Genomic DNA, 21,614 nt, shown 5'->3' with positions numbered 1-21,614 from the left:
AACATTGAAAATGATCGCCTCTAATCTACTGTACAGTGCAGGTTAATAAAGCAATCCCATTGATTGTACCCACATATATTTATTCAGTGTAGTTACAGTATAGGTTCTGAATATTAATGACGTGAACAGCCTAAACACTGTAAAATAATGGTCCATATCAATACTGCTACATCTCTAACAATCTACGCTCCCAAGGAGGCAGGTCAGTTTTTGGCAGATGATTATTTTCTGCCACAACACCACTACTTTAAAAGTTCAGCCTGCATTTGTAGGCTAATCAGTCTTAGCAGTTGTAGTTAGGATTTTGGACTGGGCGTTTTCTATCTAATTACCTTTTATGTGCTCGGTTTGTTTGATAGTTTGCAAAATCATATATTTTTGCATGAAAATTTCACCAGTGGTGAGGAATGACCTCACATAAAACTTCTTCATTTCTTGTCGGTCCAGATTTTTAGAAAATTAAATTTTTTTTAAAATGTAATCCTTGGTAAAGTTGTACTGACACAGACTTGTGTTTATTGTGTTTGTCCTAAGCATTATTGAACAGGAGAGACATTTTTGGTCTGACATGAGCCACTTTTGTCACCTATATGGTACAATAAGTTTATACCAACAAGTAATGTGAGGGTTAAACATGGCCCAATTCAATGAAATTCAATTTTATTTATATAGCACCATATTACAAGAAATGTCATCTCAAGCCACTTCAAAGATACAATCCAATTCAATCCAGTTACAATCCAATTCATTGTAATACAATCATAATCCAATCAAATTAGTCCCATTCATACATGAAGAAAGTAGTCTAGTTAAGGAACCAACAGATTGCACCAACACTTCTCTTAGATACAATCTTCCATCCTCAGCATGCATGAGGCCACTGTGGAAAGAAAAAACTCCCTTTTAACAGGACACCATAACACCAGACTGGGGATACCTGCTGAGAAAGATAAACACAAGTCAAGGGCAAAATAAAATGTTGTATGTACATAGAGAGAAAAAAAAAGATAACAGAGTGTGGAAAGGTACATCATGGGAGATACCCCAGCAGTCTAGGCCTATATCAGCATAACTATGGGATGTTTCAGGGTCACCTGAGCCAAACCTGCAGTTTGGGAGTGAAGTTAGGAAAATTTTGCACTATGAGATCTTTAAGATATGATGGAGCTCGGTCATTAAAAGCTTTATATGTGAGGAGAAGAATTTTAAAGTATTTTCTGAATTTGACAGCAAGCCAATAAAGAAGCTAAACCTGGAGAAATATGATCTCTCCTGTTAGTTCTCATCAGAACTTTGGCTGCAGCATTTTGGATCAGCTGGAGGCTTTTCAGGGTTTTTTTTGGACAGCCCAATAACAAAGAATTACAGTACTCCAATCTAGAAGTAACAAACACTTTTTCACAAGTTTTTCTGCATCACTCTGAGACAGGATGTTCCTAATTTTGGAAATATTACGAAGGTGAAAGAAGGCAGTCCTAGAAACCTGTTTATATGTGCGTCAAAGGATAGATTCTGGTCAAAAATAACTCCAAGGTTCCTCCCTATAGTGCTAAAAGGCAAGGAAATACCATCTTAAGTAATTATATAAGAAGACAGTTTCTCCCTGAAGTGCTCAGGTCCAAACATAACAACTTCAGTTTTGTCTGAATTTAGGAGCAGGAAATTCTGAGTTATCCAGCTCTTTATGTCTTTAAGACATGCTTGTAGTGTGACCAACGGATTGGTTTAATCTGTTTTTATAGATAAGTACAGCTGAGTATCATCAGCATAGCAATGGGAATTTATGTAATGCTGTCTAATAAGTTACCTAATGGAAGCATGTACAGAGTAAAATAATTGGTCTAAGCACAGAACCCTGTGGAACCCCACAACTTACTCTGATGTGTGAGGAAGATTCTTGGTTTACAAGAACAAACTAGAATCGATCAGATAAATATCACTTAAACCAGCCTAATGCAGTTCCTTTAATCCCAATAATATGTTCAAGTCTCTGTAATAAAATGCCACGATCGATCGTATCAAATGCAGCAGTGAGATCCAAGAGGACAAGCACAGACATAAATCTACTATCAGAGGCTAAGAGGAGATCATCGGTTACTTTCACCAGTGCTGTTTCAATGCTGTGATGCACTCTGAATCCTGACTGAAACTCTTCAAACGGATTATCTCTGTGTAAATTATCAAAAAGTTGAGCTGCAGCAATTTTCTCAAGAACTTTAGAAATAAAAGGGAAATTGGATATAGGTCGATAATTTCCTAACACTCCTGGATCAAGAGTAGGTTTTTTAAATAAAGGTTTAATTACGGCAACCTTAAAAGTCTGAGGTACATATCCTGTCAACAAAGACCGATTGATCAAATCTAATATGGAAGTGTCAATTAAGGGGAAAATCTCCTTGAACAGTTTAGTTGAGATTGGGTCTGAAAGACAAGTTGATGGTTTAGAAAAGACTATTGTTGTAAGCTCAGAGACTTTGACTGGACAGAAAAAGTCTAAACATACAAATCAGGTTCTAAAGATTCTTCTAAAGCTGCTGTACTTGATGATACATCAGTGATAATAGTGGGAAGGATTCCATGAATCTTCTTTCTAACAGAAACTATTTTATTGGTAAAGAAGTTCCCTCTCTCACTACAGAGAGTAAAAGGAATACATGGCACAACAGAGGTCAGACTCTTTGTCAGCCTGACCACGTTGCTGAAAAGAAAGGTCAAAGGTCATGGCTATGTTCAGTGGATCTAGGGCATAGTTTAAGCAGCAACATTCATTCTGAGTCAACGCCATCAATCAAGGCCAAAAGTGGTCTATAAGTAAACTGCAGATGTGGACCATATTTAGGCCAAACATTCTAGGGCTCAGGGCCCCCACTAGTTTTATCATGTAACATAAGACTATACATAAGGCTATATTCCACAAAGAAGCACAAAACAGCCAAAATGAGACACATAAAACAACTAAAGAAATCCTATAACCAACAGTAGTCCAAAACAAACATGAAGGAACACAACATAAGGTGACAGGAGGACCATAATAGATGTAGATAAAATACTTTGAGACACAATTTGCAATAAAAGGCACAAAATAAGATTTTAAAAAGAACCATAGAAACATGCAACATTTCCCACAGAGTCACCGCATGGTTCAAAGAAGATGCAAAAACAGACAGAAGAACGCTTGTGGCTCAGGTTTAGATAAACTCACGTTTACTTTAGAAGCTTTTGACTTCTTTTATCTCATGCCTAATCCGTTTTTAATTCTATCTCACAAAAAAATAAAATAAAAAAATGTCTGGTGAGCTGATGATGCGGCTACTGAGCGATGCAACTGCTACCATGCTTTTCCTCTCCGATGAGATGCGATGGGCTCGGTGTGGACCACCCCTCACTGCGGTACTGTAGTGAAGGATAAATATATCCCCCACCTCCACCTACTCCTCCTCCCCCTCCTTTCGCTCAGTCCGCAACATCCTGACTGACTGAGGCTGGTGATCGCTGGCAGCCTGCACAAGACGGATTAATTAAACCTGCCGTAGCCGCCGCTCGTTGTTCTTCTATATCTTTATTGAGGAGTCTTTCTCTAAACGCAGCGGTCAACAAACTGATAGCGTGAGGCGGATACAAGGTTAGTAAAAAAAGATAATTAAAAAAACAGTCTCCTTTTCCCCCCAAAGGATTCTATATTAGAGTTGTCAAATCATAATAATTAGAGTAAAAAGGACGTGTGTTAACTAATCAGTGCGCAGGGGCAGGGAAACACTAAGCCTGAATTTGTATGCAGGGCGCTTTGCTGGGGTCCTGCACAGCCATGGTTACATCTTGGCTTTGGCATGGCAGACTTCTTAGTCCAACTCCTTTAACTTCATCTGAGTGCGCTGCATGAACATGACACGCACACTTAACCAGGCGAAAGTACGCCATTCTGCAGTGGAAAGGAACCATCCTTAGTTTTCTTACTCCCGTGCACCATTCTTGGTCATTCAAGTCAGTGCTAATTATTCTGTGAAGTGAGTCCCCGGCGACGCTCAGATCACATAGCACTGCAGCTGCCCTGCTGTATGCGAGAGCTATAATAGGAAGGAGAGGTAGGGTTGCGCAGCTGACGATGCTGATTCCGAGGAGCCAGAGCTCTGCAGTCCTATTTAAGTCAATAGCTTGTGGATCCTGAAGGCTTATTGGTAAAATGTCGCCCCATTCATAACAATAAATAAATAAAAATCTTTGATCTTTTTCGAACATTTGTTAAGAGTTTTTGACAATAAATTTTTATCTCCAGCCATAAGTGTACATTTAGCTGCTTCTTCTGCAGATGAATTTGATGTGAAAATGATCATTCGATATTGCCTAATGTACCCACAAGTATCAGATGGCATTGACTGCTTACCAGTCACATTTAGTGGTTTGCATCACATATTTCTAAGAGAAAACTTTCAGACTGCCTGTTTTTATACTGACGTCTCTCCAAATCTTTACAAAACCCCTCAAAATATATAAAATAATCAGAAAAAGTACTGATTCAAGACACTTTTTAACATTCTTAGCTCACATGTTCAGACGTTTTAATGTGTCCAAATTTGTATCCATCTATTTGTGTTCAATCGTGAACCGTTTGCCTGTCACATCTAATGCTGTCTGCTAACTGCTTTTCAATCCCTTAGGCCTCCAATCTACAGATTCACCATGGGAATCAAGGCTGCTCTCCCCAGATATGAGCTGTATCTCTACTCTGTGGTACTTGCAGTGGCATTGATATGGGCAGGCAGTTGGATATTTGAAGCTTCAAGTGGTGAGTGCATAACAACGTCAAGAAATGTCCACAAATGTCCACACACAGTGCTGTGCAGAAGTCTTGGGCCAAGTACCCCTCATTTCTTTATATTTTGCTTCCAAAAATGCCAGACTTCCTTGTAATCCTGTAAAATGGTCTTCAGTAACAGTTCTCTGGGTTTTCTGATGGTCTTTTAAGGGTTTTCTTTGGATATTAGCTGATGTTTTTACTCTTTTTTGATCAGTACCTGAGCATTTTCAGGGGAATGTTTTTTTTTGTTTGGTTGCACTGTATGCAGTGTATCCTTTAAAAATATGAGGAAAATGAACAAGTGGAGGACAAATAAAGAAGTGGTCCTTCACCTGATCCATCTACTGTTTGCTGAATAATGTGCACTTTCAAGGTCCAACAACCAAGTTTAAGGATGAAAAAACCCATTCAATTCAATATTTCAAATGAAAAAAGATGAACTGAAAGACTAAGAACAATGGGAAATTATCATAGAAACTGGGTCTTCATCTATTATTGCACTCAGTTTGAACTAAAACTGTGCGGACCAAAGTTCACTCAGCAAATTAAAAAGAGACCTTTTCCCCAAAGGAAATCAGTCTTGTTCTTATTACTGTAACACAAAGACAGCTGAAAGATGATCCACTCATTTTCTCATCATGTCCCCGTTGGAGATATTTCACACTAAAACATGCGAAACCAACTGACTCCAAACCCATTATTCTGAAACAACGACAACTATTTGCACAGGCCATTAACTGCTTAAGCTAGCCTCTATGAACACTGATCTGAATGGACGGAGTGTAATCTGGTGGCTGGCACTATCTGTGCTGTCACATTTGCCAGGCAGAGTCTGTCAGTCACCTTTGTGCCCTGTTTTCTCGAGAATGTAACTCTCCGTCTCCTGAAATGGCCTGTCTGATGGCATTCATACAGTCTACAGTAGCAGTGCATCCTGGTAATAAAAGTCTGGCAGTATTCCCAGAAGTAAAAGGCTTTCCCTGTAATGACTCTCACATTTTGATGTCCTTTTTCACAGCCATTAATGTAAGCTGGCAAAGCTGTGGGAGCTGCTGCGGGGGTGCATGTCAGTCATTTGTGTCTGTGCACTGAATGTCTCTCCATCACTACAGTTACCATCCATATTTTGATTATTACAATAGCTGTTTTGCTCGTTACCGTCATAATTTATATTGTGGTGTTTTGTTCAGGCCACATAATAAATGAATCTCCCTGAAAAGATTATGAGTGGTACAGTTGTAGATTTCAGCATCAAAAATAGAAAGCTCAGCAACAAGTGTGTTATGTAATATTTGCTGTCATCAAATGGACAGATAGTGCTCTCACACCCTAAACTCACAATGTGAATAATCCAATAATCGTAGCAAAGCTTTAAAAAAAAAAAGTGATTTCCTGCAGGATCTTTTCCTTGCACAGCATTTTTTTTAAGTGCCAGAAAAATAAAGCTGCCCAAAGCTTGGACTCGACACTTCCCCTGCATAGATGTTTTAGCAATATTCTGCCATGTTTTGAAATCAGCTTGGGTTACTGATGAAACTCGCCTCCCCGTGCACAAATTGTGTACATTTTGTTTGGTGTTTATCCTCTATTTTATCCCCTTTATTCAGAGAATGTAAATAGAAAGGCCTTCAAAGAAAGTGTGAAACCAGGATGGCATTACTTCGGCAGGAAAATGGTGAGTTTCTCATAGTTAGTCTCTGTACGTGCTGCTCTACAGAATGCAATAAGCGAGTGGTGTCAAGTGTTGCTAATGCATCTGTCTTTATTACAGGATGTTGCGGACTTCGAGTGGGTGATGTGGTTCTCTACATTCTGCAATCATGTCCTTTTTGCTCTCACCGGTCATGTGATCTTTGCCAAGATATTTACCCTGTTAGCTCCGAAGGTGCGTGTGTGTTTTGGACTAAACGAGGTGCTGTGAATGTGCACTTTTTTTTAAAACTTCATGCAGGTGTAACTGCATGTCTCTTTTGTCCGTAGATACTCTGCTGTATGTGTGTATTGTACATGTATACATATGAGTGTGCTCTTGCGAATGAACACAAGCTTTGCTTCAATCAAGGCCATCCATCAGATTTCATTGGGTATGTGGTGTTCCCTTCAAAGCCACAACGCAGTGATGTGATCAATAGGCCTTGGGCTATATGAGTTATTGGATCCAGTGGAATTCAATAGAATTCTATTTTGTATTTAACACAAACATTTACGTAATATGTTTTTATGACCCAAAGTCTAACATATTATTGACTTGATGCATGAGCATGAGCTGCACTCTTTGAAACTGAGATTTGTCTGTTGAATGCACCTATCAAGTTGTCATTATTCTTGATATGCTGACATATTTAAAACTATTCATCATGTTTTAAACATGTTTTCTGTCTTGTTCCATGCTTACAATGAAGATTGGTATAGATGGATGTAAGGTAACACTGATAAATTTGTTGATATTATAACATTTGTCATGACATTCATTTCTGATTATGGGACAGTAGTTACATTTGTTTCTTATTACCGTTTAATCATCATTCTTAATGTGTTTTAGATCCAACAGTGTTGTACTAACACTGCCCTCGTATATGTTGTGTTGAATTCTAATTGAAGAGCAATTCCTTTCGAGATGTCACACTGACACTGGCCCCTTTTTACCTACAGCACAGATCCTTGATCTTTGCCTTGTATGGGGGTTTGGCAGTCCTGGTCACGATGGGCTGGACCTTCATGGCTCTGGTTCTGTCTCACTGCATCATACTATATAGCGTTGCTCTGGTGAAGAAGAAATGGATGTGCTTTGCCGCAGGTCTGGGCACGCTGGCCTCCATCAAGCTGGAGCCCTATAACTCCTGGCAGGTGAGTGGGTGGTTCCCACTTAGGCTTCACAAACACCGAAAGATCTGTTGCCTTATTTAGAATCAGCAGTGGGGACCTGAACGCCGTGTAGACCGGGCTCATTATAGAAGATCTGTACATAGAATTCAATATGCACATCACAATAGCGTCTTCAGCCAAATCGTTATTGTTGCACATATGTAAAATGTTGATGACAGATACTCACAACAACCGGCTCCTTCTGCAGGAGACCTTGGTGACTGGTTCTTTCGACCTGCAAGACATCTTGTTCTACGGAGGCTGTGGCTTCAGCATCATGCGCTGTATGAGTTTTGCTTTAGAGAACTGTGACAGGAAGGATGGCAATTACACTTTTTCTGACCTGCTGAGATACAACTTCTACCTCCCATTCTTCTTTTTTGGACCGGTGATGACTTTCGACTGCTATCATGTCCAGGTGAGGTCTCAAGAGTAAAAATAAGCCTGAAGATGAACTCAGTGTGTCGCAATGCACCTGTATTTCTGACAATAGTGATATCAAGAGAATGAAATATCGTGTCGATAATACACGTCATAATATCAGGTTTTGGAAGTAATTTTATTGCCAAAAAAGGAGATAAAAAAATAATAATCTGGAAAAACAAAGATCAATTTGATATTGCGATGATATTGTTATAATAAATGCTTTTCACCAGTATAATAAGAAAATTAGATATAAAAAGTTAGCAGCTGTTTGATATTTGACAGTAGATGTTCATTTGTCATATGAAGTACTCACTGTAAAAGAGACTTTAAGAGTGCATTTACACTTTCATTTCAGTTAAAATGTCTTTTATTCTATTGCAGTTGCGTGATCCAACTAATATTAGAGCTCTTTTACCGCTATAGTCATTTAATATTTACAGTACCGTGTGACACAGTTGCCACTGTAGTCTACTTGAGGAGATTACTGAAGGATTGTATTTCACAGGCAAACAACACTCAACTTACCCGCAAGGAGAGGGAGATGTGGAACATCACCACCAAGGCCCTGTTGCACCTGGGAGTTATTCTGGTGGTGGATGTCTTCTTCCACTATCTTTACATCCTGACAATACCCAGTGACATGAAACTGGTTACCAAGCTCTCTGACTGGTGTTTAGGTGAGTGAATAAAATATAGAGAATATATCTCGCGCTGATAATGCTGAAGTTCGTTTTTGTAAATGTAATGTGCGATTGTGTTATTGTTTTCATTTTTTCTATCGTAGAAAAACCCAGCCAAACAGTTTAAGACAGCTGCAGTGAGTTTAAGACCTTTACTGACAGATCTCAAATCAGCTTTAAAAGAACCTCACTATTGGGACAGACCGAGCAGAGTTCATTTTCACTGAAACAAACTGCTTAAGTTATCAAACTTGTTACACAGAGAACGTAACTGTCTCACAGTGGGCATGACCTGCCAGAGATTCAGCTAAGATATTGAAGAGTGTGAACACGCCAGTGAGGTGGGGAGTAACTCAATCTGCCTGTTGCAGAAGTGTATCAGTGTATCTTTTATCTTTTATCTTTTTATTTCTGTCAAGCCTTAAAAAAAACCTGAGCAGAAAATAAAGAAAACAATCCAACTCTAGAATTCAGGACAGCATCATTTTCAGTCTTTTAACGTATTCAAAGCAGTGAAGCATATAGCATCTTTCCATGCTAATTTCTTCATTTGCTTGATTAGGACCGAAACGATTGAATTATCATCAGCATGTGTTCTCTGTTTGTGTGCTTTGCAGCTGGACTAGCATATTCCAACTTAGTGTATGACTGGGTGAAAGCAGCTGTAATGTTTGGTGTCATCAACACCGTGGCTACACTCGACCACTTGGACCCTCCTCAGCCTCCCAAGTGTATCACCATGCTCTATGTCTTCGCCGAGACGTATGTGTGACTGGCTCTACAGTTGTGTGCAGCCTTGTTCACTGTGTAGTTTCTTTGCCCACAGAACTAAGCCTTTAAACTGGTTGAACATATAGTATCTTTATAAAGAAAAATGTCCCTGTTTTGCAGGCACTTTGACAGAGGCATCAATGACTGGCTGTGCAAGTGAGTGGTTGAATTTAGATTCCTGAGTTTAAATGGCAGGACCTGCCATATACAGTATAAGGTGACTTTGAGGCGTCATTAAGCTAAATCTGAGTTGAAATTTTGCAGGTACGTTTATGACTATATCGGTGGAGATCACGAAAAAATCTTCAAGGAACTCCTTGCAACAACCTGCACATTTGCTATCACCACCTTGTGGCTGGGCCCATGTGAGCTGGTTTACATCTGGTCATTTTTCAACTGCTTTGGTCTCAACTTTGAGCTGTGGGTGGCCAAGTTCTTCTCCTTTCCACCATTTTCTATTATGGAGGTGAGAAATATTGAAAATTCCCTTCTAAGTATGTCTGTAAATGTCTAATAATACTCTGCTTTGAATATTTACTTAGTCAGTAGTAGATGCTAACCATTTGGGCATTTAAATACAGTAAGTTTCTTTATTGATGTGGCCAAGTCTGAGTCAGCAAGAATTAGCATGTTTCTGTCTGTGTGTCTTCTGTGTGTAGAGAGCTATGGGTGAAGCCATGTCTCGCAGGATCAGAGGTGTGTTCAATGCTGCCAACTTCTGGGCCATCATCCTCTACAATGTCCTTTCCCTGAACAGTTTGGAGTTTGCCAAAATGGTTGGCAGAAGACTGATTTTCAAAGGTGGGAACAACATGAGTGTATTTTAGTGTTCCCCAGCCACTCAAAGAGAGATCAGGACAATAAGTTTTAGTGTTTAAGTTTAGTAATTTTAGTAGTCTTATTCTTGTAAAACTGGCTGTTTTCCTTCAGCCGGAATAAAATGGTTGTTCAAAGAATTATGGATGGTGGGAGGAAACGGGAGGACTCAGAGAGAACCCTTGTCAAAGCACAAAGAGAGTCTTTCTATTTCAAAGTCCTACCTTGCTGTTCTTACATGTGATTCTTCCCCCCTCTCTCTTTCCCCTCTCTTTCCTTATTATTTAGGATTCCCTCTGTCCACCCTGTCTGTGCTGCTTGTGACCTACTGTGGTGTGCAGCTGGTGAAGGAAAGAGAGCGACAACAGGCCCTGTTGGATGATCCGGAGCCGGTAAAGCCAGTGGATGGTGGCAAAGACAAGGAAGAATAATCCGACGGAAAACCAGAGTTTCTCAGAAGTCGTGATCAACAGGCCCTCCTTCATTGGCCTCGCCAGCTGTAACAGAACCAGAACCAGACTGTAACGATCAGTCGGCAACTGTCACACAAGCCGGCATGTTTGCATTTGCTTGTCAGAAGCAAGGCGATTTTTTCAAACTGAAAGTATCCTCAAGTGCACTTGCTGTTGATAATCACCACACCCTTTGGCACAAATACACCAAAGGCGCATTTTTGTATTTTATCAGAACACAATATTATTTAGCATATTACAAGAATAATTATGAAAGTATATGTAATGACATTTAGTATTTTACAAGAAAAACTACTTTGTCCTGTGTGGTTGTGACCTTAATCATTTTTGATTTGTCTGAAATTTGAACATTCTTGCTTTTTATCACCATCATTACCGTTCAGTTTAAACAGATGGTATCCTTATTTTTTCGCCTTAGATGTTTTAGACCCTAATGATCACAGTTGTTAGTTCTACACAGAGTGGTAAGACTTGAGAAACTTAGTGCAAACTTTTTTTTTTTAACAGAGTGCAATAAGGAAAACAAATGGTGCTGTGGAGATCCTCCACATACAGTAGCTTGCAGCTGATTGCAATGTATCTTCGTTCCACTGTCACTAAGCAAAAACACAACTTATGGTGGAGAGGATAGTCCACTGGGAAGATGTATTAGATGTCTTATGATGTTGAAGAACTGATTGTAGTAGAGTCACTGACAGCTGTCTGTAGAGCTATTGCCTTACTCCGCCACATACCGTCCACAGGAGATTACTGTGGCATGTCAGACTATCTTTCCTCCACCCTCTCACATGCTTCAGGCCTTCACTTTGCTATGAAAGGCAATAAGCCCAGCAGGGAATATGGGTCAGTCTTATCCTGCTGTCACCCAAACGCACAGCAGGAAAAGAAGAACACTGTAAAGAGTCTAATGCCTTTTTCGCATTTAAGGATTTTCCTTTAAAGGTTTTCATGTGACTTGAAATAAAGTTCTGTTTCACCCAGGGGTGACACCTCTGCAATGAGTTTGTTTTGTTGTAGTGTGTGGTGAAGATTGAAATGGATGTTATGTTTATGTGGATGAATTCAGCATTCAGCGTCCTAATATATTCTTTTTGTTTAAACGGAAGAACAAGGCTTTTGATAAGTAAATGATATCTGTGTGGGTTAGGGTTGATCATGGCTGTTAACATGTGGTTGTCAACACACGTTTACATTATGAATAACAGAAACATTAAAAATGTCTCAGCCATGCTTGCTTGTTGTAGGTGTGTATCGATATCTTCTTTCTCGTTTTTAGTTCAGAGAAAAATCCCCTTTTCCTCCCAGCCAAAGATTTTCTATCATTTCTATGGAAATTATATTTCCCCAAGTAAGTTTTCATTTTAATAATCACCACAGTGACAAAAATATCTGCTATTCTCATAGCAAATAAACTCACGTAAGTGTTTTCAACCTCCAATCAGCTGATGGTACACCATACCTATCTACGAGGTATTTTAAAGAACAAAATAAATTAAAAGCTGTGTCAAAATATGTCTATTTCTGTTTTTACACAATCTCCATCATCCCACAATAACATTTTGTACATGCTATAAAACTCAGTTTTGCAACGGTTTGGTTAGTTTTTATATAGATTCTCACCACAAGTGACAAGTCTTCACACAATACCTCACCTGTTATCTCTCTCATGCCCAGAACTTCTTATTTTCATTCGACTTGTCCTAACTTAGAAGCACGGACATTTGTTGAAATAGATGTTTCGACTTAGTTGAAATTAAAACATGCATGTGTCATTGAAAGTCAATTCAGTGTAACACCAATTTCTGCTTGGCTTCGCAGGTGTTGTGACACCAAATTGGGCAAAAAAAAAACGCAACAAAACCTGGCGTTCCCTGTCAATCATTTTCAACCAGTAGATGTCAGTGTTGTTCAACAGAACCTCTGTTTCAGCTGTTTGAAAGTAAGCACACGGACATGAAAGAGATATGGAAATATGTCCGAGCATGGATCACAGTCTTATGAATTCCACATGTAATGAAAATTTAAATGAAACAGATTCAGTCTATCGGTTTTTGCCTGGCTTGATATTCACAAGCACATTAAAAAAAAAGAAAGAAGTTGTTTAATGTTTTGAAAATAGTGCAAAAACAACAAATGGTGAAACAGAGAGGAGTTTTTGGCAGATCAGAAGGACCGTGCAGCTTATCATGGTATAGCAGTGTAGAGGCAATAATAGCCTATGATATATAATGTTTTATCTCAACAACAAGTGATGACAGCAGGTGATTGTAATCGGGATCTGTTATGTTTATGCATTTGGCAGACGCTTTTATCCAAAGCCACTTACAAATGAGGATATAACAATGCAGCTAACATCAAAGCTAATGAAAGCTACATAGAAGGAAAACCACTGGTCAGGCTCTGTCAGAGGTGACGGGGTGACAGTGTAGAAATAGAGTGCAGGCACAGAGGGAAGTACAGAAAGAGAAAGTGCAGCAGAGGGGGTAGGGAATTGCAGGGTAAATGCAGGATAGGAGATGCTCTCTTCAAGAGTTTCTGAAAGATAGACAGGGACCCCCCTGTTCTTGTATCGCTCGGTAGGTCATTCTACCATCGTGGAACGACACATGAAAAGATTGTCTTGAGCCTGGTGTAGGCACTGCTAAATGACAATCCTTTGACAACCGGAGTGACTGAGTATTCAAGTAGATGGGAGCTGTTCTACTGAGCACTTTGTAGGCTAACAACAGTGACTTGAATTTGAGGCTACAAAAGTATTTTTCCATAGAAGGCTTGGCAAAGATTAACTCTTTTTTTTGTCAACAAATACACTGGGAAGTGTTTAAAAAGAATAAACCTGAAAGACCGTTTAGAAGTGATTTGCATATTCCCCCACACTGCATAATATCATAAAACAATTCGAGCAATCTGGTGAATTTTAGTGTGAAGGGCAGCAGTGTAAGTCTAAATTGGACACCTGTGATCCGTAATCCCTATGAAAGCAAATCATCATTATCTGTCATTCAACAATGGCTGATGAACCACAGTGGCGAGAAATTCAGAGTTACATTCACAATACAAAGTCAAACCGTATGGTGACCTTGTTGAGAGGCATCAACATCAACTTGTCAGGGCTCTAAGGCATCTGGGATAGACCATTACATAGTATGAATATGTATTATGGTAAGACCAAACAGTACAATATGTCTTTATATACAAATATATATCTATATCTATATCTATATCTAGATATAAATATGGATATAGATATACATATCTACATATATATACATGTATATATGTGTGTGTGTGTGAGACAAATGTTCAGAGATTGTGTCACCTGTTGAATTTTTACAAAAAAGGAACCTCCGTCAAGTGATGCAGTAAGTATATTTATATAGCAAAGTCTGTCACTTTCTCTTCCTGTAACCAGATGAGGGTTCGCTTGAACACTGTTGATTATTGACAGGAGTGTTCACTGTCATTGTCACTGACGGATTACAGAGAATGACGGTTAAAAAAACGTGATCAAACCCAGTAAAGCTGCCTGATGAGTCGTTCTGCTGGATTTAACAACCCCATCGTTCAGCTGTTTGTCACAGGCCATGTGGGAGTGTGTTGCACCAGTGGATAGGAACTCTTTCTTAGCTTTGTGAGGTTCACTTCTATAAATACCTCTGACTTCCACCATGACTGACAGTCACAGACAGCTGCAGTCATCAGCCAACCAACCAGTGGAGACTATCCACAGCAATCTGAACAGCCCCGTGAATACTGACAGTGCTGCTCTGCTGAGGAGAGTAAGTAGGGAGCCCACGAAAGTCTACCAGGACAAGGCAACAAAATGGCTGCCATGACAATTGACCCGGTACAGCAGCCTCGGATGTACCAACAGACTTTGCTTCAGGATGGACTCTGTGACCTCTTGGAGAACGACAAGTTTGTGGACTGTGTCCTCAAAATCCAGGACAAGGAGTTCCGCTGTCATCGCTTGGTTTTGGCTGCCAGCAGCCCCTTCTTCAAGGCCATGTTCCTGTCTGACTTGGAGGAGAGCAAGAAGCGTGAGATAGTCCTCAAAGACGTTGACGCCGGTGTTATGGGCATGATCCTGCGCTACTTATACACATCTGACATTAATCTGACAGAACAAAATGTCCAGGATATATTCATGATTGCTAACATGTACCAGATACCATCCATCTTCTCTGTATGTGTGACTTATCTTCAAGAGAAGCTGGTGCTGGCCAACTGCCTGGCTATCTTCAGACTTGGGCTTCTTCTGGATTGTCCCAACCTCGCTCTGACTGCGAAAGAGTTCATTTGTGAACGCTACCAGATTGTTGTCAGAGACCAGGACTTCCTGCAGCTTGGCGCCAGCGAGCTGGCCATCATCATCACCTCTGATGCCCTTAACGTTGAGCGGGAGGAGCTGGTGTTCGAATCCATGATGGATTGGGTCAAGCACGATGAAACAAAGCGACTAAAAGATCTACCTGAGTTGTTGCACTGTGTCCGATTCAGGCTCATACCGACAGATTACTTCAAAGAAAAAGTTGAGCGTCACCAGTACATCCGGTTCAACCAAGAGATCATGAAGGAGCTGGAGCTTGTCAAGGATGCTCACAAAGGGCGTTTACCCAAACCCAAGAAGCACACCAGCGATGGGGCAAAGGGGGGGGAGGGGAGTGAGGATGAGGAGACGGAGGAGGAAGGATGCCTGCCGGGGATACTCAACAACAACCCTCGCTTTGGGATGTTTGAAATGGACCTTATACTTATGATCAGCAACACAGGGACTATGGCCTATGACCCGATAGGAAATGAGTGCTTTATGGTGTCAGAATCGACAGAGATTCCTAAGAACCACTGCAGTCTGGTGACAAAGCAGAACCAGATCTTCGCTGTTGGAGGACTTCTCTACAATGAGGAGGACAAAGATGAACCATTCAAGTCTTACTTCTTACAGGTAGTGTGTCAGTCATGAAAACAGTCAGTAGCTCATCACAGACTGAAACCATACAGTTTTTTGTCTTAATACTTTAAAAATCTTTTAAAAAATTGAATAGCTTTCCAGATTTGCAGATTTCGGGTAAATCTAATTCCCATATGACCTTATTCTCATCCGTAGCTTGATCCAGTAAGTTCGGAATGGATGGGGATGCCCTCACAACCAAATCCTCGCTGCCTGTTTGGCCTGACTGAAGTTGAAAACTCCATCTTTGTTGTTGGTGGAAAGGAACTGAAAGAAGGAGAGCACGCCCTGAACTCAGTCATGATCTATGACAGACAGTAAGCTCAGTCTACGTCATAGCACTGACTGTTCACTGTATCCACGATCAAAATCTCTTCTGGAAAACAAAGCCTGTTATTCACTAAATAAGACTCCACTTCGTACACTGAAGCACTTTTGTAGATTTTCTCAACTTTTTTTTTCTTTGTTGCTTTTCCATTACAAAAACATCCCATAGAGTAGAAAAAAGAGAAGAAACAAACAAATCGGGAATGATTTGGACTCCTCTTTCTGCACCCTAAAACAAATGTATAGTAGAGGTACAAGTTCATTCTCTTTTTTTATCATTTCCATTTCTCACATTTCTCTTGACACTGCTCTTCTTTGAATCTTCTTTTATTGTTGTGCATTTCCTCGACAATTTTCATCCTCGACAATTTTTTCAGGCAGCCAAAAGGGATTTTCCTGTCCTCTCTCTGCTCATTAACTTTGCATTTCTCTTTTTGATGATCTGAAAAATGCAAACTCGGCAACTTCTTTGCACACAGGTCATTCAAATGGGGAGAGTCTGACCCGCTGCCTTATGAAGTATATGGTCATGGAACGGTATCGCACAAAGGTCTCGTCTATGTTATTGGAGGAAAGTCTGAGAGCAAGTGAGTAACACATGAAACGCATTTTGAAAATGCCTACTGTTAATATTACCATACATAAGATTATCATATGGTGGAATAGTTAGTTTGCCTAATTTTAAAAGATCAAGACCATTATCTCATGATTATCCCATGAGGCAACTCAGCATAATCTGTCATTACAGTGCTGCTTGAAAGTGTGTGAACCTTTTAAAGTTGACTTTACTACTGCTAAATATGACCTAAACCATTGTCATATTTTTACAAAGAAAAAAAAAAAAAGAAAAAAAGAACCCAACTTTACTTATTAATGAAAATGTTTCAGTGTTTCTGGTAAATGTTAATCAGTCCTACACAACAAATAGGGATATTAGTCCTTCCCTCCAGACAGAAAAAATCCAACTCTGGTATGTTAGCAGCTTTCCTCACAAGAGAAATATTTTTATGAAATATTATGGTCAAGATTTTGGCTATTCCAAAATACTGACCTTAGTCTTCTTTAACAATATTTTAGTGGTATAAACTGAGCTTTAGGTGTTGTTTTTCTATGTGCTCCACTTGCTCCTGAATATCAGTTGACAGAGAGGAATCTTAACTTTTTTTTGTTTTCACAATAAAACAAGCCCAAGCCATGACACTACTGCCACCAGGTCTCTCATTTCTATGAAGTCCTCAGAAATGTCTTTAGATCAGACTTTAATATATCTCTGTTAAAAAAAAGAACAGGATGAACGCCAACACTTGGTTATCATCCCACTGAATGAAAACATCTGAATCTAAATTCACCCTCAAATTAATAGCTCATTTTGGCGGTTCACACATTTTTATTACTTACATATATTTGATATTCGATGAGTATCTTTGATTAAGTTTTAGGGCTAAGTTTTTAGGGTTAAGTTTTTTAAAATAGTTAATTCAGATTCCTCCGTTTTCCTCCTCCCCACCTCCTAAGTGTTCACTTTATTCAAACCTGAGACGTCCAGGACTGTATATATATCTGTTAAAAACAGATACATATATATATATATGTGTATAAAGTATGAGTCCAAGCCAAACTGGATGGCATCATCAGTTATTTTCAAAACAATGACAGGATGAGTTGTACTACTCTTACTACTCTGTACTACTACTCTTAAGTAGTAAACCAAATTCCATGTATAAAATCACAATGGAACACAATGTATGAATTGTTTTTTTTTTTTTTTGCAGGAAATGCATGAGAAGAGTCTCTGTGTACGATCCTACTAAGTTTGAATGGAAGGACTTGGCTCCTCTTAAGACAGCCCGCTCTCTGTTTGGCATCACCATCTACAATGACCAGATCTTTGTGGCAACAGGAGTCACAGACTCAGGCCTTACCAGCTCTGTGGAAGTCTATGACATAGCCGCTAACAAGTGAGGCAAATCTGTTTTTTTTCTTCTTTTTACATTTTTTTTATGGACCACTTAATCTTATAGTTATGAGGTGAAGCATCTGTCCACAGTAGCACAATGACTCATAGAGCACAACTAGCAGATCACTAGAGCATAAAATACCACTTGTTATTCTGGCGCACGTGTCATACATCATACCAGCTAATTTAACACCATTCCTTCCATGTGTGTGTGAATGTGTGTGTGCTTCTGTTATCCTACAGGTGGTCTGAGTTCACAGAGTTCCCACAGGAGCGTAGTTCCCTCAATTTGATCACAATGGGAGGTTTACTTTATGCAATGGGGGGCTTTGCCATGATGCCCAGTGAAACCAGTGAGGATCCCGTCCCAACAGAAATGACAGACGTCTGGAGGTGAGAGCCTACTACACATGATGACTATGATGTGATGAGAAGAGCTTTGTTTGATGGTGCAGTGAAACGATTCAGTGGTTGTGATTTCAGTGCAGTTCACTAATTTCCTAAAGAGGAAATTAAATGAATGCCATATGACACGAAAGAGTTTGAAAAAAATGCAAGCCCCCTTCCACAGAAAAGGTTTACCTTCTTCTGCATGTATACGTCCTGTACAGAAAGACAGAGTTGAGAGTTTGTCCAAAAGTTGACATTTTCTCAGATTTGCGGCAGCATTCTGGAAAGGAACTCGTAGTGACCACATCAGTGACAAATTAATATTGTTTTTCAATATATTCAGAAGTGTCAGGACGGGACACCCAAACAACACAATGAAGAAAAGTTAGATGCCGTTCACAGATAATTTGTTTTCAACGGAAAAGCACGAGTTTAGTTTGTAACCGAAGTCGTTGTTTTACTCATCATCAGCAAATGCAATTAAAAACAAATCAAAGCATTCCATCCAATTAAAGAGCAGCATAGTGCAACTGAAAATATATCCTTCCTGCGCTCCTGCATGTCACTTATCTTCTTTTAAGTATTGGTCAGAAATGTTGAGATGCTGTTTAAATGTGAATGAAAACTCAATTCAATGATTTGCAAAGCTCATAATCGAACAAATTTATCCACAACAGACAATGTATCAATTACTGAAAGTGTGACCTTTTACTATTTCACAACAACTGTTAGCTTTCCTTTCAATTTGATGCTTCTCAAAAAAGTTGGGATGGGGTAAACAAAAGGCTGTAAAAGTAAGTGTTACCAAAAAGAAACAGCTGGAAGAACATGCTGCAATTAATTAGGTTATATTTGACAACAGGTCAGCAACATCATAGAGATAAAAAAAGAGGACTTCAGAGTTTTTCTCAGAAAAAAGCAAAACTGCTTCTAAAACATGTTTTCTCTGTGGAGAAATTCCTGAATAATGAAGACTTCTAATATTCCAAAATCTGCTATCATCCAAAGATAAAAAGATATAGAGGTTTGAATGCCCGTGATCTGCGGACCCTCAGTTAGCAGCATGATTGCGTCGTGAACACAGTTCAACGTGCCATCCACAAACGCAAGTTTAAGCTCTATGGTGCAAAGAAGAAGCCAACCGGTAAAATAATAACGTCACCCCTAGACCAACATATGCTGTCAATCAGTCTTTTTAAGGGGAGTTTGTGCATATTTCAACAAGACAATCCTAAACCACATACTGCATCTATCACAGCCTGCAGTCTTGACTTTTCCCTAATTGAAACCATTTGGTGCATCATGAAATGCAAAATATGACAAAGACCCAGGACTGTTGGGCAGCTAGAATCCTATATGACACATGAATCCAACAACGTTCCTCTTCCAAAGGTCCAGCAACTGGTCGCCTCAGTTTCCAGACATTTACAGATTGTCATTAAAAGAAAGAGGGAACTTTTCTGAGACGTGTTGCTGTCATCACGTTCAAGATGAAGGTTTTCAATAGAATTGTAGAGTTTCTCATTTCTATTATATCATGTTTTCTTCGTTCTATTGTGAATGAAAGGCAAAGTATAGAATACAGCCTGGTTTCTACTTTATTATGACAATGATTGCAGACTAGCTCCATTTCCATTGTGGTAGACGTAAGCTCATGTAGGCACATCCCCGCTAACCTGAACATCACATCACAGCAGCTTTGCCTGCAATAACAAGTTTTTCTGTGAAAAAGCTGTTCTGTTCTCAAACGTATCCTTCCAAAAAGAATTGTACACTTTAGCACTCAAGTACACAAGTTATTTTTGGTACAATAAAGGAAATAAAACTGCCTTCAGTTTAAAAGATTATTAAAGTTATTTAATGGAGCAATAATTTTTTGTAGACCTAAATGTGGGTTACTGAGATCTTGTTGTTACTGTACACTATCTTAGGGAACTACAAGTACAACTAACATTAACACATGTATCTTTCCCACAGATATGATGAGTCAGAAAACAGCTGGAATGGGATTTTGCGTGAAATGTGTTTTGCAGAGGGATCCACCGTTCTTCCAGTTCGTCTCAACACTCTCCGTCTCACCAAGTTATAACCCAACTGAACTGTTCATCCCACAAGGTCAATGATGTAGGACTTAACTAGCACTGTAATAAATGAACATACAGGCCCAAAATACAAAATGATTCAGGGTAACAACTAAAATTGAGGGAAAGATTATGAAATCAGCATCAAATTGTCTTATCCATTTTTTTACAGCAGGGGGAGACAGACACAGTAGAGTTGGAGGAGAAGATAGAGCATCACACCCAATTTCAATATTAAAAGCTAAAATGTGTATTTGTACTTTTTTTTTTGGTATTGTATCTCAATAAATCTATTTTCTACATGTAATGCTGTATTCAGGTAATAAAGATAATCGTGATTATGTTGATTTCAGTGCTGATTCTTACTGACTGAGCAGGAACAATATAGTTCCACTTCCACACTGCAAACAGTCGTATTCATTTTCATTTGTTCAATAACATCTTTATATCGTACTCCACATACTGAACAGTACAACAACTGTTTAAAAACGCTACATGGCAACAAATAAGAAACACCATCAACTTTATACTGACATAATGCAAATACGAGTGAGGAACGTAGTTCTAAATGTAAACATTGTTTCCTAGTTCGACACCTGAGCACAAAGAGTATCACTGTCAAACACATTATGAACACATTTTCATTCATATTTACAGCTTAATCATATATACAACAAAAGCTGAGACATTTAGTTTGAGGTACGTTCAGTTATTTCAACTTTGTTTTTAGTTTTACACTCGCTGGTACAATCACAAGAAGCAGGATCTACAAGAAACATGAACCCCTCCCCATGAGTCCTATTGTTACAATACCATAGCCTGTATGTACGAGGATATGGCTTCAAATAAATCCGATATTGAAGAGAACACCAGCAATCATGATGAATGAATCATTTAGCTCGATAAATTATATTTACATCGAACAAGACAGAGTCCAAAGACGAGCTAGCAGAAACTATTCTTTGAGATAAATACATCTGTATGTGAGCATGCTCTCAAGGAACAAGGCTAACATGGTGACATTACACAGATTAGATGATTACTATTGTCATCATCTTAGATTAACATCTCATAAGTGCTAG

The 21,614-nt window shown here is 39.2% G+C and overlaps 2 protein-coding genes across 3 annotated transcripts; both read left to right on the top strand.

Annotated features, from left to right (window-relative positions):
- The first annotated feature begins 3,372 nt into the window (after positions 1–3,372).
- hhatla (hedgehog acyltransferase like, a) lies at positions 3,373–11,827 on the top strand. Of its 2 annotated transcripts, XM_072364213.1 has the most exons (13): positions 3,373–3,622; positions 4,656–4,783; positions 6,403–6,470; positions 6,567–6,680; positions 7,198–7,218; positions 7,448–7,642; positions 7,869–8,078; positions 8,592–8,763; positions 9,384–9,528; positions 9,658–9,693; positions 9,802–10,003; positions 10,197–10,338; positions 10,642–11,827. In XM_072364213.1, the coding sequence occupies exons 2-13, from the start codon at positions 4,678–4,680 to the stop codon at positions 10,782–10,784; spliced, it is 1,554 nt and encodes a 517-aa protein (XP_072220314.1). In that variant the 5' UTR covers positions 3,373–3,622; positions 4,656–4,677; the 3' UTR covers positions 10,785–11,827. The 2 variants fall into 2 exon arrangements, with proteins under 2 accessions (XP_072220314.1, XP_072220315.1); XM_072364214.1 differs by lacking the exon at positions 7,198–7,218 and having other exon boundaries at positions 3,374–3,622.
- Positions 11,828–14,520: 2,693 nt separating this feature from the next.
- Positions 14,521–20,879, top strand: LOC140269328 (kelch-like protein 40a). Its single transcript, XM_072364375.1, has 6 exons — positions 14,521–15,771; positions 15,934–16,094; positions 16,584–16,691; positions 17,877–18,062; positions 18,305–18,454; positions 20,429–20,879. The coding sequence occupies exons 1-6, from the start codon at positions 14,650–14,652 to the stop codon at positions 20,538–20,540; spliced, it is 1,839 nt and encodes a 612-aa protein (XP_072220476.1). The 5' UTR covers positions 14,521–14,649; the 3' UTR covers positions 20,541–20,879.
- Positions 20,880–21,614: the final 735 nt, after the last annotated feature.

Source organism: Leuresthes tenuis, unplaced genomic scaffold (assembly GCF_036924035.1).
Source record: "Leuresthes tenuis unplaced genomic scaffold, fLeuTen1.0.hap1 SCAF_14, whole genome shotgun sequence".
Taxonomy (NCBI): domain Eukaryota; kingdom Metazoa; phylum Chordata; class Actinopteri; order Atheriniformes; family Atherinopsidae; genus Leuresthes; species Leuresthes tenuis.
Note: the sequence above shows the minus strand (reverse complement) of the source record. Positions and strands in the feature narration are given on the sequence as shown.

What these genes read in the sequence shown, in the direction of transcription:
- LOC140269328 (XM_072364375.1), top strand. Translation starts at nt 14,650, where the DNA reads ATGGCTGCCATGACAATTGACCCGGTACAGCAGCCTCGGATGTACCAA. An exon ending in TCAAGTCTTACTTCTTACAG is followed by an intron (nt 15,772 to 15,933) that starts GTAGTGTGTCAG and finishes TCTCATCCGTAG; the next exon opens with CTTGATCCAGTAAGTTCGGA. An exon ending in GGAGGAAAGTCTGAGAGCAA is followed by an intron (nt 16,692 to 17,876) that starts GTGAGTAACACA and finishes TTTTTTTTGCAG; the next exon opens with GAAATGCATGAGAAGAGTCT.
- hhatla (XM_072364213.1), top strand. Translation starts at nt 4,678, where the DNA reads ATGGGAATCAAGGCTGCTCTCCCCAGATATGAGCTGTATCTCTACTCT. An exon ending in AGCCCTATAACTCCTGGCAG is followed by an intron (nt 7,643 to 7,868) that starts GTGAGTGGGTGG and finishes CTCCTTCTGCAG; the next exon opens with GAGACCTTGGTGACTGGTTC. An exon ending in CAGAAGACTGATTTTCAAAG is followed by an intron (nt 10,339 to 10,641) that starts GTGGGAACAACA and finishes CTTATTATTTAG; the next exon opens with GATTCCCTCTGTCCACCCTG.